This window comes from Mesoplodon mirus (genome assembly GCF_964341445.2).
Source record: "Mesoplodon mirus genome assembly, chromosome: 6".
Taxonomy (NCBI): Eukaryota; Metazoa; Chordata; class Mammalia; order Artiodactyla; family Ziphiidae; genus Mesoplodon; species Mesoplodon mirus.
In genome coordinates this window covers 118360678-118385361 of record NC_138982.1, presented here as the reverse complement: position 1 = coordinate 118385361, position 24684 = coordinate 118360678, and the positions used below count along the sequence as shown (strand labels likewise).

The window sequence follows — 24684 nt, the reverse complement described above, 5'->3', positions numbered from 1 at the left end:
CAAGACTGTTAAGATACATTTTTAACTCTTATCTAACCAGGTATAAGAAAAGAGAAGAAGTATTTATATGAACCGGTGCTTACTTTAGGCCAAGTACTTTCACAAGGGGTTTATGGAACTCCCTCTGCCACACAATTTACAGAAAACAGCACTGTAGCTGTGAAAAATTTTGTCCAAGATATCATGGCTAGCAAAAAAATCGATTTGAGATTATTCGGGACAGCTTTTCTTCTAAACCTGTGGGTTTCCCCCCTGCTACTCTTTTTGCATCATCACCTGGGGTATAATTTTCAGACTTTAATTTATGTGACTTCAGTTGAATGTTTTAGCTTTTCAAACAAAGTGATTCCAAGTAAGGTATGTGATATACAATGTAAGTAATATTTTGAATCCACTTTTCCTATTAAAAAAATGGTGGGCATAAATAAATGTTTATCTTTACTTTTGGTTATTACCCCCCTGTGCCCCTAAAAAATCTCTCTAAAGGTTCTCTTCACTTCTGTATTTAGTTAGTATTTATGTCATATTTGTTTTCCAAGAAATATTTAAAGTAAATTATAATGCAAACCTAAAAACAAATAACATAAGTCAGAAGAAAATGGAGTATAGACCACAGTAAAAAGTATTACAGGGCCACCAAGTTTGAGTTGAATATGGATCTAAGTATTGCTACTCATTGTGGTCCTACAGACTAGCAACACTGGCATTCCAGGAGTTTGTTAGAAATGCAGATTCTCTGGCCTACCCCAGGCCTATTAACTCAGAATATACATTGTAGTGAGATACCCAGGAGTTCTGTGAGCCCCTTAAAGTTTGGAAATGATTTCTACATTGATGGTTCTCAACCTAGGTTGCACATTTGAATCACTGAAGAGCTTTAAGAAATACTGATGATTGGGTTCCTTCTTCAATATTCTAATTTACCTAATGTAGAATGTACCTGAGCATCAATAATGTTTAAAGTTTCCCAATCTGGAGATATTTTTTTCTACTAATCTCTTCAAAGAACTTAAAAGTTAATTCACTCCTTCCTTCCTTCCTTCATTCTTCAAAGCAATAGATATCTACTGAGTGCTTACTATGAACAATATAGACCATATGCTGGGAATACAGTGGTGAATAAAACAAAGACCCCTGGCCTCATGGGATTTACATTTACTGGGGATGACAGACAATAAACAAGATGAATATGTTAAATACATAGTATGCTAAGTGATGGTAAGTGTTAAGAAGAAAAGGAAGAATATGAAATACAAAGAACGAGGGAAGACTTGGTGAGAATGGGACATTTAAAAAGGGACCTGAAGGAAATGAAGGGCTGGCCATGAGATTGGCTGAGGAAATCTTATTCCAGGACTAGGGAAGAGAAAGACCAAAAGCGTTTTTTTTTTTTTTTTTAATTAATTTTTATTAGAGCAGAGTTGCTTTACAATGTTGTGTTAGTTTCTGCTGTACAGCAAAGTGAATCAGTTACACGTGTACATATAGCCCCTCTGTTTTAGATTTCCTTCCCATTTAGTTCAGCACAGAGTATTGAGTAGAGTTCTCTGAGCTATACAGTAGGTTTTCATTAGTTATCTATTTTATACATAGTAGTGTATATATGGAGTGTCCCTGGTGTGTTTGAGAAACAATGGATCAGAATACACAAGGGGAAGAGCAGTCACAAGCAGCCGGATGTAGAGGGTCTTCTAGGTCATTATAAGGATTTGAGCTAGTATTAAAAGACTTTGAGAAGGGAAGAGAAGGATCTGGCTTACATTTAGTGGGTTTATTCTTGCTTTTGTGTTTCAAATACACTGAAGAAAGTGAGGGAGGAAGCAGGGAAAAGAGACCCTTTAGGAAGCTTTTACAGAAACTAGGAAAGAGATAATGGTGGCTCAGACAAGGGAAGCGACAGGTTGGATGTTGAGAAGACGTTGAATTTGGGATTTATTTGTACATACTGTATACCTTTGGATATATAAGAAAGGAACTTACCACATGGGCTCTAAAGGTGGTAAAGAGAAAGACTGCCCCTGCTCCGCACTGTTCTTGCTTCCAGCTGGTGCTCACACTTCAAGGAGAAATGCCCTCATCCCTCTGCTCCCAGTCACCAGAAAATTATCCCCATATTGATATGCCACTTCCCAAAAGTTTCTACCTCTTTCTTCAAAATATAATTTTCTATTGGATTTAATTTTCATTTCTGGGGTACCTTGAATCAGAATAGATGAACTAATAATTTGCTTATTTCACCTGTTGAATTGTTTGAAAGAGGTAAATAAATTTAGCCTTGAAAAATTATCTTCAAAGTACCAATTCACTTTAGCCATCCCATTTTATGGAACATGAATCTGTAATCAAGTTTTATTTCAAGCAAGTAGCAAAGGTTTAGTACCAAATAGACGACTATATCTGAAAAAAACACAGTGCCCAGATGATACATAGAAAGTTCTGGAGACAAGTGGTTGAGAGAAATGACAGAAGTGTAGACTCCCCTTGTAAATGTGGGTATTACATCCTATAGGAAGGTATAAAGTCATTACCTTGACTACCAAAGCACCGAATTTGTTAAAAATCAATTTAATGACACACTTATCTCTTTAAACTTTCCTTGCCTTGCTTAGGAGATAAATGGATTCATTATACCTGCAGATTGTGTGTGTTTTTTTTAAATAATAGAATTAAGTCCAAACTCTACATAGCTGTGTTTCCAAATTTAGCATTCCCAAACTGATCCATTTCTCTTCCTTTCTAGTGTTAAGGACTTAGGTGAACTTTTGGAAACAAGGCATTCATAATTAGCTTCTTAGTAGAGAACAAAAATGTCCTCCATTAAGAATTGATTGATAAGAATAGAAGAGGGTTTTAAGCTGTCTCTGGTGGTAGACAAAATGATTCTTCTATAGATAGAGAGCCATTTGTCAATACAGCTGGCCATGTCCCCTTTCTCCCCTCATTTAAAGAGTTTTGGAAGTTTTCACCTAGTCTGTATTAGTTTTCTAGGGCTTCTGTAACAAAATACCAGAGACTCAGTGGCTTAGAGAACAGAAATCTATTTTCTCACAGTTCTGTTGGTTGAAGTCCAAGATCAAGATGCGGCAGAATTGGTTTCCTTTGAGGGCCATAGGGAAGGATCTGTCTAGGCTTCTTTCTGGCTGGCAGTTGGCCACCACTTGCTGCCCTTTAACTTGACTGCCCCTCTGTGCACATAACCTGGTGTCTCTCTTTGTATATCCAAATCTCAGCTTTCAGTTGCTCTGACCACTCTCATTCTTTCCTGTTTGTGCCTCCCTTAGCCTAGAATACATTTGTCCATTTTTCCCAACTCATGAACTTATTTTTTAATTCCTCACTGGACTCTCATTCCCTCAAGAAAGCCTCCACCTGTTAACCCAAGGCAGTGCATTAGAGGGCATTCTGACAGAGCAGGAGGGAATATGAACTAAAGTCTCATAGATTGGGTTTGAGGTCTTATTTTGATATTTCTTAACTATGAGATGTTGAACATTTTGTTAAACATCTTTTGAGTTTCTTGTGCTTATCTGAAGAAGGGGATATGTTAAGGCACGTCACATAGGATTGATGTGAGAATTAAGTTAATTACCAAATGTAAATTTCCTAGCACATAGTACATGTTTGATTAATAATCTCTCCCTCCTTTCTAGTTTAATAGTACTTGTTCAATACCTCTATTGTTTCTTTTAGCATAGTTTATTCTAATATGTCCGCCCAAATGGAGTTACCATCAAGAACAGGGTATGCATCTAATTCATATTTGTATCCCTGCAATTTTTGGGGGGGAACAAAGGGTTTTGAACTCTGTCTAACTTTCAGACTCCGTGTGCCCTCTATTACACTTCAGTTACCATCAAAAATATTTATAATATGGAACATAGTCGTGATTCCTCAACATATGCACAATACTTGTGTAATGACTAATGGATAATATAAGTCATCTAAAGTAGTACTCTACTCCAAGACATAGTTTGTAAATGGGTCACTGATAAAGATCTGGGCAACTTCCACATAAAACAAAGTAACCGTTCTTAGAATGTAATGAGACAAAACGATAATCAAAAATTGTAATGTAATCTGTCTGAAGGAAAAAAAATAAAAGCATTTGCAGAGAGTGTTGCTTTCAGGGAGGTTAGAAACGAGGTGGAGGGTAGAAATTTGCCATTGAGTCTGCAGAACAATCTGTATCAACAAAAGCAAATATTCCATTAGGCTCAGCAGACTTGCTTACTTAGGTGAACTAAGTTCAGGCTATTATAACTTCGTGTCTCTAGCCTTTAATACAAGCTAATTCACTTTTCTGTGACTCTACTATACTAATCAAACAAACTTCCAGCAATGACTTTGTGTCCCATGTCTCTAGGGGAGACATTTCTTTGATGAGTCAACAAGAATATGCATTCTTCTTGACAGTTGAATTTCTCATACTTAACCAATACTTGGTATTGCCATTTTTGGTAGCCTAACAGTTTAGTTTATGAGTCAGTCCCCCTTGGAGTTGTTTAGTTCTGCAAGCTTGAAAAATAAAGTTCTTGTACCTGTCGATGTGAGGGCCTGACATTGGACATGGAGACCCAACCAAGGACCTGGCTTCTTGGAAGGACTGGCTTAAGTTGCCACCTGACCCCACCTTTTCTCTATATTTATAAAATAAAGACAGCTAAACAATGAAGTTTCTTTTCTATGTTTTTCATAATTTTAACAATTTAAATTCCTGGAATAAGATTCAAGACAGATTTACCTTATATCAATATCATAATATATAGTGATATGACATTGGTCTGAATATTTGATTAAAATTTTTTCTGAATATTCACATGGTTTTAGCTGGGCAACTTTGATTTTTTAATTAACAGTAATAATAAATAATTTGATACATAAATTTTGTAATGCTTATGGGTATATATTCTTTATATTGTGAGTTATTATACAGCCATCATCTTTTCTAAACTAAGCCATCCACAAATTTCAAATTACTTTAAGCTTATGAATATCTCACTATAATTATTTATCAATTTTAAAGTACCCATTACCAATGAAACAAAGGTTCATAATTTTAAAAATAAAATTCCTTTAAAGATAAATGTTCTACAATTATCAGACATACATTGTAGGTTTAGGAATTGTCATAAACAGTTCATTTCTACCACTACTATTACATTTCAAACCACTATTAACTCCTCAATAGACTAAAATATTTTTAGAGCCAAATCCAAATACAATGAAAGGAAAATAAATGTAATTGACAATGAAGAAGTTATGGAACCCAAACATCTCTTCCAAATATCCTAGCATGAACTTACAACTATTTTTTTCTACTTATTCTTTCCTTGTTCGGGATTACATACTGTATATTTGCCCCACATAAACATGTCTGTTCTTACTAAGAAAAAAAAAGTTTAAATTACTAAGCATAGTGTCAGTGGGTGCTGCCTGAGATGGGAATGTTTATAAGCTTTATGATATTAACTGCAGCACTCAACCTCAGGTGGCATAAAACATGCAAAAAAGAACTTTCTGTCAGTTTTATTATTTCTAAAAAGGTTCCCCTTGAAGCAGAAGAGTGACCTTGCTCTGCTGAGCTGACATATGCCACTGGATTAATGGTCGAGCTCTGCTGGAGGGAAGCTCACAGAAACATTGCAATTCCAGAAGCTGGGCTGGCGGTGACCATTAATCAGGGAGACCAAAATCATGCATCAAACACACTCATTTAAAAGTAGTAAAAGTGACTTTAAAAAAAAAAACCTTTTTGAGAATTAGCTTGTTGTTTGTCATTACCTGTGTTCAAGGAGATCACTGCATGACTGGAATATCCCTTGGGGAGAACGTTAGAGGTCATTACGTACCCAGAGGCCAAGTGAATGTGGTGGACATTGAAGACTAATGGAGGTAAAGGAGAGTTTTTGTTCCAGAGAATTTGATGGGAAAGTGTATTAAATGGATTCTATTTTCCCAACTTTATTTTCACTCCTTTATTTAACTATGATTTCAAAGCAATGGGTACTATGAATGTTGGGCTTTTTGTGAAGATTTTATTTTATTTTTAAAACTGGAGTGATTGGATTTAGTGGTAGAAACATTTGACTGGTAAATTTGGTTAGGAAATTTCTCAAGATCCTAAAGTCAACATACTCAACTACTAAGTATGTTAATAAGTATCTTCATGGACTTAAAGGTACTGTACATTCTTCTACCACATGTTAATTAAGAAAAAATTTTCAGGACTTTTTCTCTCTCTGATTACTGAAAAGGAGAAAAGGCTTAAATCTAAAACCCTGAAAGAGAATGTTCAGTTTAATTTAGATGATAAAAAGTTACTCTTGCTTTTTACAAATCTCTTTGATGATAAAGTTGAATAGGCATAACCTCTCTTTAATTTTTTCAATAGTTTGTCTCTTAGATTAATGATACTATGCATAATACATATGATATAATTTCATTAGTAGGTAGAACAAATAGTAGATTATAGCCTTTATTGAGAAAACCAGGACATTGATCATTAAGATTATGATCAATGTAGTAAGGCCTGCTATGATTACTACTTCAAAGTTATTCTTCTCCTAAATAACTGCTGTCTTCTTTAACCATGATATTCAATATTATCTTCTTTTGTTAGCCATATGCTACTCTGGAGAATTATTTACGCAGACTTATTTATTTGTTTTTGAATATTATAGGATTAAAATACTTGACAATGTCGTGACTATAGTTAAAATATTATTTAATATTTGGCTATAAGTAGAAAAAATCTAATATATACACAATAGAAAGTTAATTTCTAAATTTATGGGAGGATTATACATATTTCTTGTAACTGGAAATCTGAATCATCCATTTTTCCTACTGCATTCTCTCTATCAAGGTGCCTAGAGAACAAAATTAGTAATGGAAATTTGCTCACAGAAATTACTTATCATTGAATAGGTATGGTAAATGCATAAAGTATGTTACCTGTAATTCTTCATTCCCCTCCCCACCATCTTCCCTAAAACACAAACCATCTTGTGTAACCTTGGTGGACATGGTTAATCATGATCTCTAACTCTAAGCCCGAAAGTGGCATTGGAACACTTTTCAACGCAGCTCTCCATGAAGGTCTTAACAACCCATCTATGCTGGTGCAAAGAATTGAAAAGTTCCGCTTATTCTGGTTTCGAAAGATAGTCCATCCAGACAATGGGAAATCCTAGTGATATATTCTTGTGAATACACAATGCTTTTCTAGTGCCCCAAAATGAATATGTTCACTAGAAACAATCTTTCTTTCTCTCCCTTGAAGAGTTCGGGAGATAATTATTAAGACACATTTTTTTGTCATCCAGTGCTTCTTTTAATATACAGTGTGTGGTTTATTGTCTTTTTATTACTTTATCATCATTTTAGCAATTATCCTCTTGAGATTTGGCAATTTCTAAGTAGTCCCTCAGTCAATAACTACACAATCTCTTACAGTAAATAATTTTTGAAGATGGTGAAGCAAATTCAAATTGTATTGATTTCAGCTAATTTCATGTCCAAAATCTGTGATCATTTTACTGTCTTTCTTTAGACTATCAATAATATAGATATAGACATATGCATACAAAATGCCTTTCGTGTATTAAGTAGTCAGTACAAGTATAAATAATGACAAATATAAATTTCCAAGCTGACATCTAGTATACATTTTTAATTTATTGTGTGTGTAAATATAATCTGCTTTTAGGAATTGCTTCTATATTTGTATACCATTCATCTGAATATGGCTCTATTTAGCTCTTATAGATTAAAATTATGTGATTGATGCCACCAATAGAGTGTAAATTCCTCCAGGATAGATTCTTATTCATACAGATAGCCCTGATCCCAAGCACAAAGTTTAGCCATAGAAGCCACTTAGTATATTTACACTGAATTGAATAATGTAAAAATTATGCTCCTTAAGTAAACACCAGCAAATTGTTTTCTTTGACTATAACGTGACTAAGTTATAATTTGCTTTTGTGTAACTGTGAAATGTATGGTTTTTGTCATTTAACTTGAAGAGAAATGTGTGGGATTTGTCATCTGTTGTGATTTTCCTAAGGCTCCCAACTGTAGGATTTTTTCTATAGGCCTACATCACTTAAGATCGGGGGCAATCAATGTGTGCTAAAATGATAAGGTGTCGGCAAGTGGCCTCATAGACAAGGTAGGACTTGATCCTGCCCTTGAAGAATGGGCTGGATTTGAGTAGGAGGAAGAAGTGTGGAAGAACTTTCCTTAAGAGAAAAACAGCATGAGCAACAGCTTAGAAACATGAATGAGTGCGTCCATATTGGCCAGGAAGAAATGTCAGAAGTTCTGCTTAATCAGATTGACTAGCATTACCTGAATCCATGGGGAATCATGAATGTGCAGCATGCTAAGTTTGGACTTCATTTTGTTAACTAAAGAAGAGCCACTTAAACTCTCTGAGCCTCAGTTTTCCTCATCTGTAAACTGAAGAAATCAATAACCATCTCAGAGGGGGGTTGTATTTGTTTAATGAAATAATTATAGATAAATCACTCGGCATAAAGCAAGCTCTCAGGGGCCAAGAAACCAATGTGGAGGAAGCTTTACATTTTGAGAAGAAGAATGGAATGATGAGAATTGGTATTTTAGGGAAATTAATCCAGTGTTGTGACTTCTTTAGATGATTGGAGAGGCAAGAATTTGGGAGCTAAAGAGCTGAAAGTTGTTATTTTGTTGACTCAGGCATGGGGTTATAAGCACATAGCTGCATAGCGGTAATGAAGATAAATGCCTACAACAGAGATTTGGGAAAAGAATTGAGCAGATGTGAAGGCTGAAAGAATGTGTGTGTGGTAAATATATTACATTTTGCATTATGTGTCCAAACTCCCCAAAGACAGCAGTGAGCAAATACCTGTTTCCAACAGTGCAGGTTCAAGGTTCAGAAATCAGGATCAAAACAGATCCTCAGGGGTAAGAGGCCATAAGTAGAGAGAGATTTTTGTTGGCATATATGCCTTCCAGCCTGAAGGCAGGCAGAGAAGCTACTGTAAATTAGAGAAGCTGTAAAAGTGGGTTCCCTAGGGGAATTCTTGAAGATTTCAAGGAAGGATGGTATAATGAAACAATTCCAGGAGGATCAAGAGGGACCACTTAGTATACTTGTTTATGGGTTTAGTAGTTAGAAAAAGAGAGAGAAGGAATAGAAAGTAAGTGCTATAATAATAATACAGGAGTGAGTAAGCTAGCAGAAGTTTTACAATAGGAAAAACAAGAGCTGAGAAGTTCAAGATAGCCTGATCATGGTCACATTTTTTAAAGTTTTGCATTTCCTTTTTATTCTATAGGATTTTGTAAGAGTTGATACCTAGCAATATCAAGTGACTGAACTTTGGTTGCATTATGCTTTTTACCTGAAAAAAAGATATTTAAGACATATCAGTATTATTTATTTTAAAAATTCTTTTCAACTAAAATAGAATATCTTAATTTTTATTCAATTCCTAAAAGTGCAGCATACTTTTAGTCAGTGAATGCAATGTAAATCATGAGATATGGTAATAAGTAAGTAATACAGCAGTGCAATTGAGAATTCTCAATGTTTGAATCTTTCTCACTCATAAAACTTATTTTTTTTTCAAGTAGGTCTGTGCCTTTATTCCTGTTTTACCCCTAGGTTCTTCATGACATTTTTTTTCTTAAATTCCATATATATGTGTTAGCATATGGTATTTGTCTTTCTCTTTCTGACTTACTTCACTCTGCACGACAGATTCTAGGTCTATCCACCTCATTACAAATAGCTCAGTTTCATTTCTTTTTATGGCTGAGTAATATTCCATTGTATATATGTGCCACATCTTTTTTATCCATTCATCTGATGATGGACACTTAGGTTGTTTCCAGCTCCGGGCTATTGTGAATAGAGCTGCAATGAACATTTTGGTACATGTCTCTTTTTGAATTATGGTTTTCTCAGGGTATGTGCCTAGTAGTGGGATTGCTGGGTCATATGGTAGTTCTATTTGTAGTTTTTTAAGGAACCTCCATACTGTTCTCCATAGTGGCTGTACCAATTCACATTCCCACCAGCAGTGCAAGAGTGTTCCCTTTTCTCCACACCCTCTCCAGCATTTATTGTTTCTAGATTTTTTGATGATGGCCATTCTGACTGGTGTGAGATGATATCTCATTGTAGTTTTGATTTGCATTTCTCTAATGATTAATGATGTTGAGCATTCTTTCATGTGTTTGTTGGCACTCTGTATATCTTCTTTGAAGAAATGCCTATTTAAGTCTTCTGCCCATTTTTGGATTGGGTTGTTTGTTTTTTTGCTATTGAGCTGCATGAGCTGCTTATAAATTTTGGAGATTAATCCTTTGTCAGTTGCTTCATTTGCAAATATTTTCTCCCATTCTGAGGGTTGTCTTTTGGTCTTGTTTATGGTTTCCTTTGCTGTGCAAAAGCTTTGAAGTTTCATTAGGTCCCATTTGTTTATCTTTCTTTTTATTTCCATTTCTCTAGGAGGTGGGTCCAAAAGGATCTTGCTGTGATTTATGTCATAGAGTGTTCTGCCTATGTTTTCCTCTAAGAGTTTGATAATTTCTGGCCTTACATTTAGGTCTTTAATCCATTTTGAGCTTATTTTTGTGTATGATGTTAGGGAATGATCTAATATCATACTTTTACATGTCCCTGTCCAGTTTTCCCAGCACCACTTATTGAAGAGGCTGTCCTTTCTCCACTGTACATTCCTGCCTCCTTTATCAAAGATAAGTTGACCATATGTGCGTGGGTTTATCTCTGGGCTTTCTATCCTGTTCCATTGATCTATCTTTCTGTTTTTGTGCCAGTGCCATACTGACTTGATTACTGTAGCTTTGTAGTAGAGTCTGAAGTCAGGGAGCCTGATTCCTCCAGCTCCGTGTTTCGTTCTCAAGATTGCTTTGGCTATTTGGGGTCTTTTGTTTTTCCAAACAAATTTTGAAATTTTTTGTTCTACTTCTGTGAAAAATGCCAGTGGTAGTTTGATAGGGATTGCATTGAATCTGTAGATTGCTTTGGGTAATAGAGCCATTTTCACAATATTGATTCTTCCAATCCAGGAACATGGTACATCTCTCCATCTCTTTGTATCATCTTTAATTTCTTTCATCAGTGTCTTATAATTTTCTGCATACAGGTCTTTTGTCTCCTTAGGTAGGTTTATTCCTAGATATTTTTTTTCTTTTTGTTGCAATGGTAAATGGGAGTGTTTTCTTGATTTCACTTTCAGATTTTTCATCATTAGTGTACAGGAATGCCAGAGATTTCTGTGCATTAATTTTGTATCCTGTAAAACTCATAAAACTTATTTTTGTTACATTAAATAGGCTGATACAAATAAACGCTTTTACAGGTATGGCTCATTCTGCATTGATTTTTTTTAGTTTTAGTTTTTTTTCCTTTAGGTAATTTTCTTTGAGGTAGTTTCAATTTACAGAAAACATCTCTTGGCACATCAACTTCTGAAAGGAAAGCTTTAGCATGGAAATTTTGACACAAATTTTTAAAACACGGTGGTGGAGTCAGAATCTGCACTTCCTTTAGATAGTTTGTGGTTGATAGGAAAGATACTGAACCAGAGAGATCAAGTAGACTAACTTTTCTTCTAAGAGTCCAGATGTACATTAAAAATATTTAGAGCATTGATACATATTTGAGTACTGAGTTGCCTTTACCCAAGGTTAAAATGTTAGTGTTGAAGGCCTTATTTCACACCCTGCTTGTCTTTCAGCCTTCAGCCCCCTGACGCCCAAACAACTGTCTTCCATCAGTGCCACATGATAGTGTAATTATTTAACACTGAGGCAATCCTCACAGATTATTTTAAGTGAGTTAAATTTGTTTCACACTCTTCAAAAGATCTCAGCACCTGAGTTAGTTAGAACAATTAAATCCTCGAATGCCTTTGGATAAAGGCTGACAAGCTTATTGAGATTTAGCATACCATTATTATAGAATATTCATACAAGCACATGCTGAAACAGAATTCTGAATTTTAAGAGCATATTACTAATGAACGCTCTATGTGCAATATTTAGATGATGTGAGAACTCATTGGCAGAGTGTGTGTGATTTTTAATTTGCCAGTATATTTCAAAATACTGCAGATGTCTGACTCATATATGCAAATTTTTCTTTGAAATAGACTGTGAAATTTTCCACCGATGCCTTACCCAAATATTGTCACACTGGAGATAAGATTTTTATTTATTTATTTATTTTTATTTTTATTATTATTATTTTTTTTTGCGGTATGTGGGTCTCTCACTGTTGTGGCCCCTCCCGTTGCGGAGCACAGGCTCCAGATGCGCAGGCTCAGCAGCCATGGATCACGGGCCTAGCCGCTCTGTGGCATGTGGGATCTTCCCGGATCGGGGCACGAACCCGTGTCCCCTGAATCGTCAGGTGGACTCTCAACCACTGCACCACCAGGGAAACCCCTGGAGATAAGATTTTACTTGAAGGTCCCGGAAGCTGGAGAGTGATTAAAAAATGAAAATAAGGGTTCAATTCTTTTGGTTTTGGTCAAAAGGTTGATTTACATTCCAAAAAAAAAAAAAAGAGACTCCCTAATTCTCCTTCATGTTGATAAATTTAGGATAGTCATTGTTTTAAGAAACCTACTCAGTTCTATTCTATATATCAAGCTAACTTTACATATTTTTCATTCCACTTAAATAGCAAGTTTCTTTGAAAATGGAAAACAGGATCAAAACTTTGTAATGGAATGGCATAGTGGAGAGTACAGCAGGGTGGAGAATTGAAAAAAAAAGAGGGGGGATTTTTTTTTGCAAGTTTTGGTTCCTACTACAGTTTCCTCATTGAGAAGGACTATATGATTTCCAAGAACCCTGCTAGCTTTATATAATGAATAGACATTCTGTAATAACTAGAATTATACAAAACTAGAGAAGAAATGTGACAAACAAAAAAGAATCCTTTCTTAAGTTCTTTGCATTGCATAGGGACACACACACACAAATGAGTTCAAACAACCCAAATGACACTTATTCAGCTCTATTTTTGTGGAAGCCAAGTAGACTATGTGGAAGAGGGTAACTGTACCACATAATCAGATAGTCTTCAAAAGGTAGTCCAGTAAAATACATTTATATCAGAAAGTTAGTTGTACTAAAATAAATTTAGAAAGCAAAACTTTATTTTCTCCTTAAATCCGTCCATACCTCTAAACAACCATGACCTAAGTAATGTTAATGATATCTTTAAAAATTAGTTCCTTAGAAAGTTGTGCAACCATTTACTCTTTTTCTTTTTTTTTAAGACTATTTTTTAAGAGCAGCTTCAGGATCACAGCAAGATTGAGGAAGGTAGTTTTCCTATGATTCCCCCTGCCCTCCACCTTATTAACTCTTTGTAAATTATTTTTTAGCTTTTATATAGGTACATTTGGTTCTTTTTTTAACCCAACATTTTATTATGGAAAATTTCAAGCATATGCCAACCCAGAGTGTAGTACAATCTACCCCATATATCCATCACCCAGTTAATCATTAAATAACCTCCATTCTCTTCTTTATGCCCACATACTTCCTGCACTCACTAGATTATTTTGAATTACAAATGAAAAATAACAATACTTCCTCAATATCATCATTTAGCTACTTATTTAAAAATTTCCTCAATTGTCTCCTGGATGTGTTTTGCTACAGTGGTTTATTTGATCTATATCTAAATAAGATCTATGGATTTTACAGTATTTATTTAGTTGATACAACTCTTAAAGATTCTCAATTTATACTTTCCCTCTCTTATTTTTTTTCCTTCTGTTGATTAGTTGAAGAAACCAGGTTATTTGTCCTGTAAATTTTCTCATTGTCTAAAATTTTCTGGTTGACTTCATCTTTTTGATGTCATTTAACATGCTCCTCTGTCTCTGTATTTTTTGTAATCTGGTAGCTAGATACAGAAGCTGGGTGTGATTGCATTTTTTTTTAAAGAATATTTCATTGCTGATATTAGGTGTTTCCGTTATGAAGCCCATATTCTGGTTCATTCTTTTTTGTGATTTGAGTAGTCATTGATGATTGTTGCCTAGATCCATTATTGCATTAGAGACTTACAAAATGGTACTTTTGTAATTTCATCACTTAATTGATTAGCTAGAATATATACACACATATACATGGAAAGAAAAATTTTCCTTCATTAAATATTTAGTTATTCTAAAATATGTGTTATACAAGAAGGACAGATTAAATGTTTGTTTCTCCCTTTATTTGCCAGTTTTTATAATATGGCTGTAACATTTCCAAAGGTAACAACTGATATTTTTCTTCTTAGTATCATTATGAACTCATGAATTTTGATATATTAGATGTATTTCAATGTAGCTCAGTTATTATTCTTCCTTTTACTAAAATTGTCCCATTTTTGGATACAATTTACCCTAGTGACAATCTTTTAATATGGCCCTTGTGTCGTTTTGGCATGGCCCTAGTAGTCTTTGAAAGTTTACCTACTTTATGGTATGACAAAATGAAAAATTTGAGAATATAGATTGAGAATTTTGACTTCAAATGTCATTAACATCATTACTTATTTTCATTGTCTCTCAACATTCGCATTTATATATATCGATATCATTAACAATGGTGTGAATACTGAAAACAGGTTAAAAGTTAAATTTTTTCCTTCCAGTTTTATTGATATATAATTGGCATACAGTACTATATAAGTTTAACATGCACTGCATAATGATCTGACTTACATCCATCATGAAATTATTATCACACTAAGTTTAGTGAACATTCATCATCTCATATAGATATAAGATAAAATAAAGATTAAAAAATATTTTCCTTGTGATGGGAACTCTTAGGATTTACTCTTTTAACAATCATATATAACATACAGCAGTATAAATTATATTTATCATGCTGTACATTACATCCCTAAGTAAGTACTTACTTATCTTACAACTGGAAGTTTGTACCTTTTGACTACCTTCATCCAATCCCCCTCTCTCTACACCCTGAATCTAGTAACCACTACCTGATCTCTTTTTCTGAGTTTGTTTTTGAAGTATAATTGACCTACAACACTATGTTAATTCCTGGGGCACAACATAATGATTTGATCTTTCTATATATTTCAAAATGACCAACATGCTGTCTAGTTACCATTTGTCACTATACAATGATATTGCATTATTATTCCTATATTCCCCAATTTCATAACTGTGACTCATTTATTTTTCAGTTGGAAGTCTGTATCTCTTAATCTTCCTCACTTATTTCTCTCATCCCCCCACCCCTCCCCTCTGGCAATCACCTGTTTGTTCTCTGTATGTATGACTGTTTCTGTTTTATTACGTTTGTTCATTTGTTTGCCTTTTTCAGATTCCACATACAAGTGAAATCATACAGTGTTTGTCTTTCTCTGTCTGACTTATTTCAGTTAACAAAATACCCTCTAGGTCCATTCACGTTGTTGTAAATGGCAAGATTTTGTTCCTTTTTGTTCCATTGTGTGTGGGGTGTGTGTGTGTATTTGTATACCACATCTTCTTTATCCATTCATTTATTGATGTACACTTAGGTTGCTTCCATATCTTGGTTATTGTAAATAAAGTTGCAATGAACAAAGTCGTGCATGTATCTTTTTGAATTAGTGTGCTTTTTTTTCTTTGCATTAATACCCAAGAGTGAAATTGCTGGATTGTATGGTAGTTTTATTTTTTTAATTTTTTGAGGAACCTCCATACTGTTCTCCATTAGGCTATACCAGTTTACATTCCTACCAAGAGTGTACAGAGGTTCCCTTTTCTCCCCATCCTTGCCAACACTTGTTATTTGCTGTCTTTTGATAATAGTCATTTGACAGGTGTGAGGTGATATTGTGGTTTAGATTTGCATTTCCCTGATGATTAGTTATGCTGAGCATCTTTTCATGTTCCTGTTGGCCATCTGTATGTTTTCTTTGGAAAAATGTCTACTCAGGGCCTCTGCCCATTTTTTGATTGGGTTGTTGGGTTTTTTTTTTTTCTTTTTTTGTTGCTGAGTTGTACGAGTTCTTTGTATATTTCTGATATTAATCCCTATTTGGATCCATCATTTGCAAATACCTCCTCCTATTCAGTAGGCAGCCTTTTTGTTTTGTTGATAATTCCCTTTGCTGTGCAAAAGCTTTTTAGTTTGATGTAGTCCCATTTATTTATTTTTGCTTTTGTTTCCCTTGCAGGAGGAGACATATCCAAAAAATATATTGCTAAGATAAGTGTCAAAGAACCTACTGCCTATGATTTTGTCTAGGACTTTTATGGTTTCAGGACTTACATTTAAGTCTTTAATCCATTTTGAGTTTATTTTCTTATGTGGTGTGAGAAAGTAATCCAGTTTGATTCTTTTGCATGTAGCTTTCCAGTTTTCCAACACCATTTGTTGACGAAGCTGTCTTTTCTCTATTGTGTATTCTTGTCTCCTTTGCTGTAGATTGACTATATAAGTGTGGTATATTTCTGGGCTCTCTATTCTGTTTCATTAAACTGTGTGTCTGTTTTTGTGTCAGTACCATACTGTTTTTTGTTTTGTTTTGTTTTGTTTTGTTTTGTTTTTTCTTTTTGCAGTACATGGGCCTCTCACTGTTGTGGCCTCTCCCGTTGCGGAGCACAGGCTCCGGACGCGCAGGCTCAGCGGCCATGGCTCACGGACCCAGCCACTCCGCGGCATGTGGGATCTTCCCAGACCGGGGCACGAACCCGTGTTCCCTGCATCGGCAGGCGGACTCTCAACCACTGCGCCACCAGGGAAGCCCCATACTGTTTTGATTACTGTAGCTGTGTAGTATAGTTTCAAATCAGGGAATATGGTAACTACAGCTTTGTTCTTCTTTCTCAAGATTGCTTTGGCTATTCAAGGTCTTTTGTGTTTCTATACAAATTTTAGAATTATTTGTGAATTCATACAATTCTGTGAAAAATGCCTTTGGTATTTTGATAGGGATTGCACTGAATCCATAGATTGCTTTGTATAATGTGGTCATTTTTACAATATTTACTCTTCCAATTCATGAGCATGGTATATGTTTCTATATGTTAGTGTCATTTTCAATTTCTTTCATGAGTGACATAGTTTTCTGAGTTCATGTCTTTTACCTCCTTAGTTAGATTTATTCCTAGGTAATTTTTTTTTTTTTTTTTGCGGTATGCGGGCCTCTCACTGTTGTGGCCTCTCCCGTTGCGGAGCACAGGCTCCGGATGCGCAGGCCCAGCGGCCATGGCTCACGGGCCCAGCCGCTCCGCGGCATATGGGATCCTCCCAGACCGGGGCACGAACCCGTATCCCCTGCATCGGCAGGCGGACTCTCAACCACTGCGCCACCAGGGAGGCCCCTAGGTAATTTTTTTGGATGCAGTTGTAATTGGGATTGGAAAACAGGTTAAAATTTGTCTATTTTTTTTTTTTTGGTCCTTTAAACCATCAAATTACTGTCTTTTTAAAAAAATTGTTTAAAATAATTCCTCTCTCTAAGCCACCAATTCAATATGAAATTAGATTCATTATTTTTATTTGGAATTGTTAAGGATTGCTTTCATTTTTATTTAATTTTGTTTATAAATATTTTTTAAAGTTACATGGTTTTAAAGTCAAATTTATAAAACAGGGCATATTCAGAGAAGTCTGTTTTCTGTCCCTTTTACTTTGCTTCTTTTACCCCATTTCTCTAAGAAGAAAAATATATTTTTGCCTGTATTGAGACACATACATGTATTTCCACCCTTAGATAAAAGGCGATCTATTATGTACACTTTTCTCCACTTGTCTTTTTTCATGTACACTATATCCTGGAGATAATTCCATAGCAGATAGTTATATTTCAGTGTTTTTGCAGATGCACACATTTCTATTGTTTGAATTTACCATAAATTATTCAATCAGTCTTCTCTTGATGAACATTGGGGTTTATAGCTTTTCAATATTATAAAAGATTTACATTGAATGTGGATGAGTATATCAATTTATATTCAAGTGTCTCTCTGACATAGATGTCTAGAAATGAAATTTCTGGGTCAAAGGGCAAATACATGTAATTTTGCTAGTTTTTCCAAATTACCTTCCATAGGTGTGCCATTTTACAAACACATATCTAATTGCATAAGACTGTATAGATTTATAAAGAGTAAATATAATCTAATGTCAACAAAAACAAAGAATTATCTAAAATATAAATTGCATTTTTATTTAAGTTACTCTTTTTCAATAGCTATTTGTTTATATAATAGCTCTGTCTTGATGGGAGCTCTGTCACCAAATAGTATTTGCTAAACCTAATCCGTTACAATTATACAGTGCAAAATTATCAATATTGAAATACATTCTTATTTATAAAGGACTATCATCTATGAAACCAGCTTACCTCCATGATTCACCTTCTCACTAGAAAATTAATAGCAGTAGAAATTTCACATTTGTTCACTGTCCATATCTCATAGTCTACTATGAGTAGACTATTAGCCCTTTTTCATTAAGCCATAACCTATACATTATGAAACCATCTCAGAAAGTCACTAACTTTTTGACTAGAGAATACTGAAATTTTAAAAATGTTATTTTAGATACTTAGATTTGCTTCTAAAGGGTGTCTTAGGACAGATTGGTATTTTACTCCTCTGGCTTAAAGCTGTTGAGTGATTCATAATGAGATGACTGACAAAACCCAAAGTAATAGTCCTGAAAACCACTACTCCATTATCTGCTTCTCTTTATTGACATAGTGAGGGGAGAATTAATTTTAAAAGGTGGTGACTATTGATTAGTTAATGGCAGAAGATACTGTAGAGAAATGCTAAAGTGAGCTTATTCTGTGTCCTCATGGGCAACACGACCAATTATCCAGTGGTGGATATCATTCTGTAACCCTCATTAATACTTAGTAGGCAGGACATAGGCTGGTTGTAGACTACAAAATTGCCCTAAGCACAGGCTCCAATAGTCCATAAGAATGTTTCAAGTATATAAAAGAGTAACAGATTTCCCTGTGTTCAGACTGTTTATAAGCAACACAAGAATACACTCAATTCCCTTTTGTGATTTTTGGGCAATGATGGCCTGGCAGAAATGCCTACTAGGCAAGTAGAAATGACTAATGCTCTGGGAAATCACTCTAAGTTAGTAAGCCCTGCGTGAGAACCAGAGTGGTTCTCAGTTTCAGTCCTTCTTTTTCTCTCCTCTCGCCACAAGCTGAAGGGCTTCTTCATCAGGGGTAGCAAGTCAGCAAAAGGCAATATTTGTGTCTAACACAGCCATCATCCTTGGGGCGACGTTCTGTATCACACTGTCTATCAAGCTAACCCCTTGTCACGTGTCAGGATCTTTTTATTTCAACTAACTTAAAAGGGAAACAAGGGGTTTTAAAGATCACTAGCAGGGAGACATGAGAATAAAAATGCCTGTAAAGACTAAGAGCCTTTGAAGCTGACTTGAACTAAAATGGTCTGTGACTTTTAAAGGACAATACAAAGTTTTATAGATTACTGACTCCCATTTTTAACTTTTCAAATTACCAGGTTATTTTTCAGTACCACCAGCTTATTTGGAAAATATTATAAGCTTGAAATGAGATAAAGTTCTTAAGATAGAACATATTCTTGGGATTTGTGGGTATATAAAGTCTGTAACATCCGATATCCACCACCCAAACAATGTATAAAATTAAATAGTGAGAAAACATCAATTTTGTGACTCAAAGACTCTAAACATTTTTGAAAATGTGTTTAGGAGAATCATTTACTTTGCAGTATATCAGGAATTGCTTATAATTACCTGCCTAGAATGAGTTACATAGGAATAAAAATTTAGCCTTGTAGGCAAGAAATATCCAAGAGAGTAAGTCTTCTATTAACATACTGAACTTTTTCTCAAAACCAGTGAATGAAATTGACCCAGGGGTCTCACTGTAATTCCATGTTAAATGTGGAAAAATTCATTTTCCTCCCAACCTGTGTACACCTAAATGCTCTTTTCAATTTATTAATAGATCTGTGTATGTGCCTTCTCATTCTGACGTCTAGTAGAGAGTTTCAAATTATCAGGAGTTAGCAACAGGAAATGCATTTGTGTTAATTTTTATTTTTTGATAAATATCTTTATAAGACACAATTGTGGATCTACTCAAATGCTTGTTTTTGTCTGTTTGTTTTCTTGTTTTTTTATTGGTTGGTTGTTTAGTAATACATGCCATTCTCAGGAGCAAAAGTAACACTATAAATTAAAAATAATTTAATAGATTTTTCTCCAAGGTGCTTAACACTGTAACATAAACATATGAAGACATTTTATGAACTGTAAATATTACAATGTTAATAATAGTTACACCTTCAGTGCCTTTAGATATTCTAGAGAGAAGAGAGTTTTTAGTCCTGTATTTGCAAGAGACTGATGCTTACTGAACCATAATCTAATATACTTAGCAGCTTTATCAGTGAAAGTCACAAATCCTAAATTTCCTTTCCTTTTTCTTTCCTATTTTATAGCGCAGCAGCAGTTTTGGGAATTTTGACCGTTTTCGGAATAATTCCGTATCAAGAACAGATGATTCAACTGGGGTTAGTATTCTATTCCATTATAATGAGTGTCATACAAACACGTTATGAAAAATTGTGAAGCCAATATAATTTTTGCAAATTACAGTAAGAAAAAGAAAGATATTTAAAAATCATAACCTTGTATACATTTTTGTGATAAATGAACAATTATTTAGTAGCTAGTACCATGGTGGACATTAAAAGTGAAAAGCTATCTAAGAAACCTAACAGATGTTTGGGAAGGCAGAACAACTTAAGAAGAGATTTACAGTTTAAAGTAACACAGACGATCCCAAATTTTCTGAGCATTTCCACTATAAAACAACATATATGTTAAATTTTATGTAAGTTGTAATTGCTTTAATTTAGGAAATGATTAAATGGTTTAATTGGAAATTAGTTAAGGAGAGCATAGGCTGCTCATTTGCACTCTCATACTTCTGTACACATTGAAATGTCTCAGTGGTGACCATTCCATACACATTTGAAAACCATGAACACTTTGAATGTAGCTTAAGAAAAGCTTCCCATAAAATTATTTACATCATCATCATCATCATCACCACTACATTTAATTGAGCACTTACCAGGAAGTAAGCACAGCACTAAACACTTTACCTACCTGTAAGTAGGAACTATTATTATTTTTATTTTATCACTGAAGAAATATGTTTGAATAAAATTACTCCTAAATTATACAGGTCATAAATGAAAAAGGCAGGGTGCAACATCGTGTCCAAAGTTTGCTATTTGTTATACTATCTAATAAACCATGGACCAACTGTGATAAGTGATTAATGAAATGTAAAACAACTAATAAAATAGTAGAGAGGAGGGATATACATTGAGAAAAGTAAAAATATATGCTTATCATTGAACCTGATTTATCTATTCATGTGATAGATTTGTTTTAGGTCAATAGGTTTTAGATCTTATGCACTTCTTAATTATTCATTCTATATATTGCATCTTCATTTTTTACTTTTTTTATAAAGAATTTTTTTATCATATCTGATTCTCAGAATGCCTTTCAGATTCCTATATCCATCTATCTATAATACCTTTAAATATGTTTATTTCAGCAATGGATATTCTAGACAAAAAATAGTAGAAAGAAAATGACATTTATTATTACTTTATAAATAACTCCATTAGTGCATACATATGCATGTGTATATATAATATATCCCCTTTTATACATATATTACATATATCCCTTTTTATTCACCTATATATTTATGTATATATAAACTTATGGATAAACTTGTATACATACATGAATATACATTGATAAACTTGTATACAGCTATATGGTCTATCAACATTTACACAGTTGTAAATAATACAATGCAGTATGTGTATACAAATAGTGAGAAGCCCTATATAATTTTTTTACCATGAGGGATTTCTTGTTGATTTTTTTTTTTTTTTTTTGCGGTATGCGGGCCTCTCACTGTTGTGGCCTCTCCCGCTGCGGAGCACAGGCTCCGGACGCGCAGGCTCAGCGGCCATGGCACAAGGGCCCAGTCGCTCCGTGGCATGTGGGATCTTCCCGGACCAGGGCACGAACCCGTGTCCCCTGCATCGGCAGGCGGACTCTCAACCACTGCGTCACCAGGGAAGCCCTCTTGTTGATCTTTTTAAAATTTTTTTATTTTATATTGGAGTATAGTTGATTAAGAATATTGTGTTAGTTTCATGTGTTCAGCAAAGTGATTCAGTTATACATATCAAGTATCTATTCTTTTTCAAATTATTTTCCCATTTAGGTTATTAGAGAGTATTGAGTAGAGTTCCCTGTGCTATACAGTATATCCTTGTTGGTTATCTATTTTAAATATAGCCGTGTGTATATGTCAGTCTCAAACTCCCATATTGTATAAACCTTCAACTTTCCATAATCATACATAGATATATTTAGTGTTATTAAGTTTATAATTCTAGAGTTAACCTATAAAAGTTGCTCAGGCTCATTCAAATTCATTGATTAGTAATGATGGCCTAGCAATTTGTGAAGGAATTTAGTGAACCTGATAAAGTAGTTTACACATTTTTTAGCAAACCATCATTCATTTATTCAGTAAATGTGTATTGAGCATCTATTCAATGACAGTATCTCCCTTAGGCACTCAGAAAGTACTGTTACAATACAGGTGAAAATCCTTACTTCATGAAGCCTAGAGTCTAGGAGGAGACAGACTTTAAAACAACAACAAAACCTATAAATAAATATCTAAATAAAATTGTGATTCAGGCTATGAAAGAGAACAGCACAGAAAAATGTTGAAGTTAAAAATATGTTTAGATAGTTTCTTCAAAGCTTTTGTAAAGGAAGATAGAAAAACCTGAAATTAAAAATATTTATAGTACTGTTTTTTGAAACTTAGGTAATGGTAAGTTAACACAGATAGTAATAAACTAATATACTTTCTTATTTATTTTAGTTTGTAATTTTACAGTGAACATAAAGAACATTGAAGTAGAGAAAGAGAAGAAGAGGGAGTGTGGACAAATGACAATGTTTTTCATTGCTTTATTATTTTGTTTTTTGTAAATAATTATAACTAGGTACATGAAGGGGAATGCATAAATGAAAGTGGAGAACAAAACAAAACTTCAAATAATGGAGGAAGTTTAGGTAAAAGAATGAGAGCTATTTCCTGGACAATGAAGAAAAAAGTGGGTAAAAAGTATATCAAAGCCCTTTCTGAAGAAAAGGTAAGTGTCCTCTGTTAATCACTTGTGTTTTTCTGTTAATGTTTTTCTAGATAGTTTAGAAATATTTGGCAGTTTATGAAGACCTTCAATGTATTTTCCCCCTCAATAATTGTGCCCAGAAGTTGGGTGGAAGAAAGCATTATCACATTCTAATAGAGGAAATTGAGGCTTGGAAAGATCACACATGTAGTATGTGAAGAACATATGTCATTTATGTTGTAACAAACAGTAGTACATCACTTCTTTTCATTACCAAATGATATTCCATTTTATAGATAAGCCTCATTTTATTCATCCTTTCATCAATTGATGAACATTTGGCTGTTTCCACTTCGGGATTATTTTAAATCATGCTGAATGAATGATTCAGCATGATTTAAAATATGAATATGAATATCTGTGTTCAAGTTTTTATGTGGAAGTATTCTTTCATTTCTCTTGATTATATGGTAACTCTGTCTGATACTTTGAGAAACTGGCAAACTATTTCCCAAAGAAGTTGCATCATTTTACATTCCCACTAGCAATGTGTGAGAGTTCCAATTTCTCCACATGCTTGCTAACACATTTTATTGTCTGTTTCTTTGATGCTAGCCATCAAAATGGGTGTGAAATGGATTCTCATTATAGTTTTGATTTGCACTTCCCTGATGACTAATGATGTTGAGAATCTTTTCATGTGGCCATTTGCATATCTTCTTTCAAAAAGTGTTTATACAAATCTTTTACCTGCTTTTTAATTAGGTTGTATTTTTATTGTAGCTTTTAAGCTTTTTAAAAAAAATATCTTATGAATACAGATCTTTTATGAGATATACGATTTGCTATATGATATATTTTCTCCCATTCATGGATAGTATTTTCATTTTCTTGATGTTGTCATTTACAGAACAAATGGTTATAATTTTGATGTAGTCCAATTTATTTTTTCTTTCATCAGTTGTGCTTTTAGTATTGTATTTAAGAAACCATTGCTTAATCTAGGGTTACAAAGATTTACTCCAATGTTTTCTTCTAAGAGTTTTATAGTTGTAGCTCTTAAATTTTGGTGTATGATCCATTAATTTTTCTACATGGTGTGTGGTAGGGGTCCAACTTCATTCATTTGAATGTGGATATTCAATTGTCCCAGCACTACTTGTTGAAAAGACAATTATTTCTCCATTGTATTGTCTTGGCATCCTTGCTGAAAAATCAATTGATCATAAATATATGGTCAGAAATATATGGATCATAAATATATGGATTTATTTGTTGACTCTCAATTCTATTCCATTGACCTATATGTCTTACACCTATTTTCTTTTTAACGCACTTCAATAGGATCTGTCCCCAGTACTCCATTAAAACAGTTGTCACAATCAGTATTAACCTCTACATTGCCAAATCGAATGGTCAC

The 24684-nt window shown here is 34.2% G+C and overlaps 1 protein-coding gene across 2 annotated transcripts in view; it reads left to right on the top strand.

Moving 5' to 3' along the window:
- SAMSN1 (SAM domain, SH3 domain and nuclear localization signals 1) overlaps positions 1–24684 on the top strand; it is a 394513-nt gene that overhangs the window by 347790 nt on the left and 22039 nt on the right. For both annotated transcript variants that reach the window (XM_082624481.1, XM_082624482.1), the window contains 2 exons: positions 20517–20588; positions 23136–23285. In XM_082624481.1, the coding sequence (XP_082480607.1) occupies positions 20517–20588; positions 23136–23285 (222 nt within the window). The remainder of the gene's footprint in view (positions 1–20516; positions 20589–23135; positions 23286–24684) is intronic.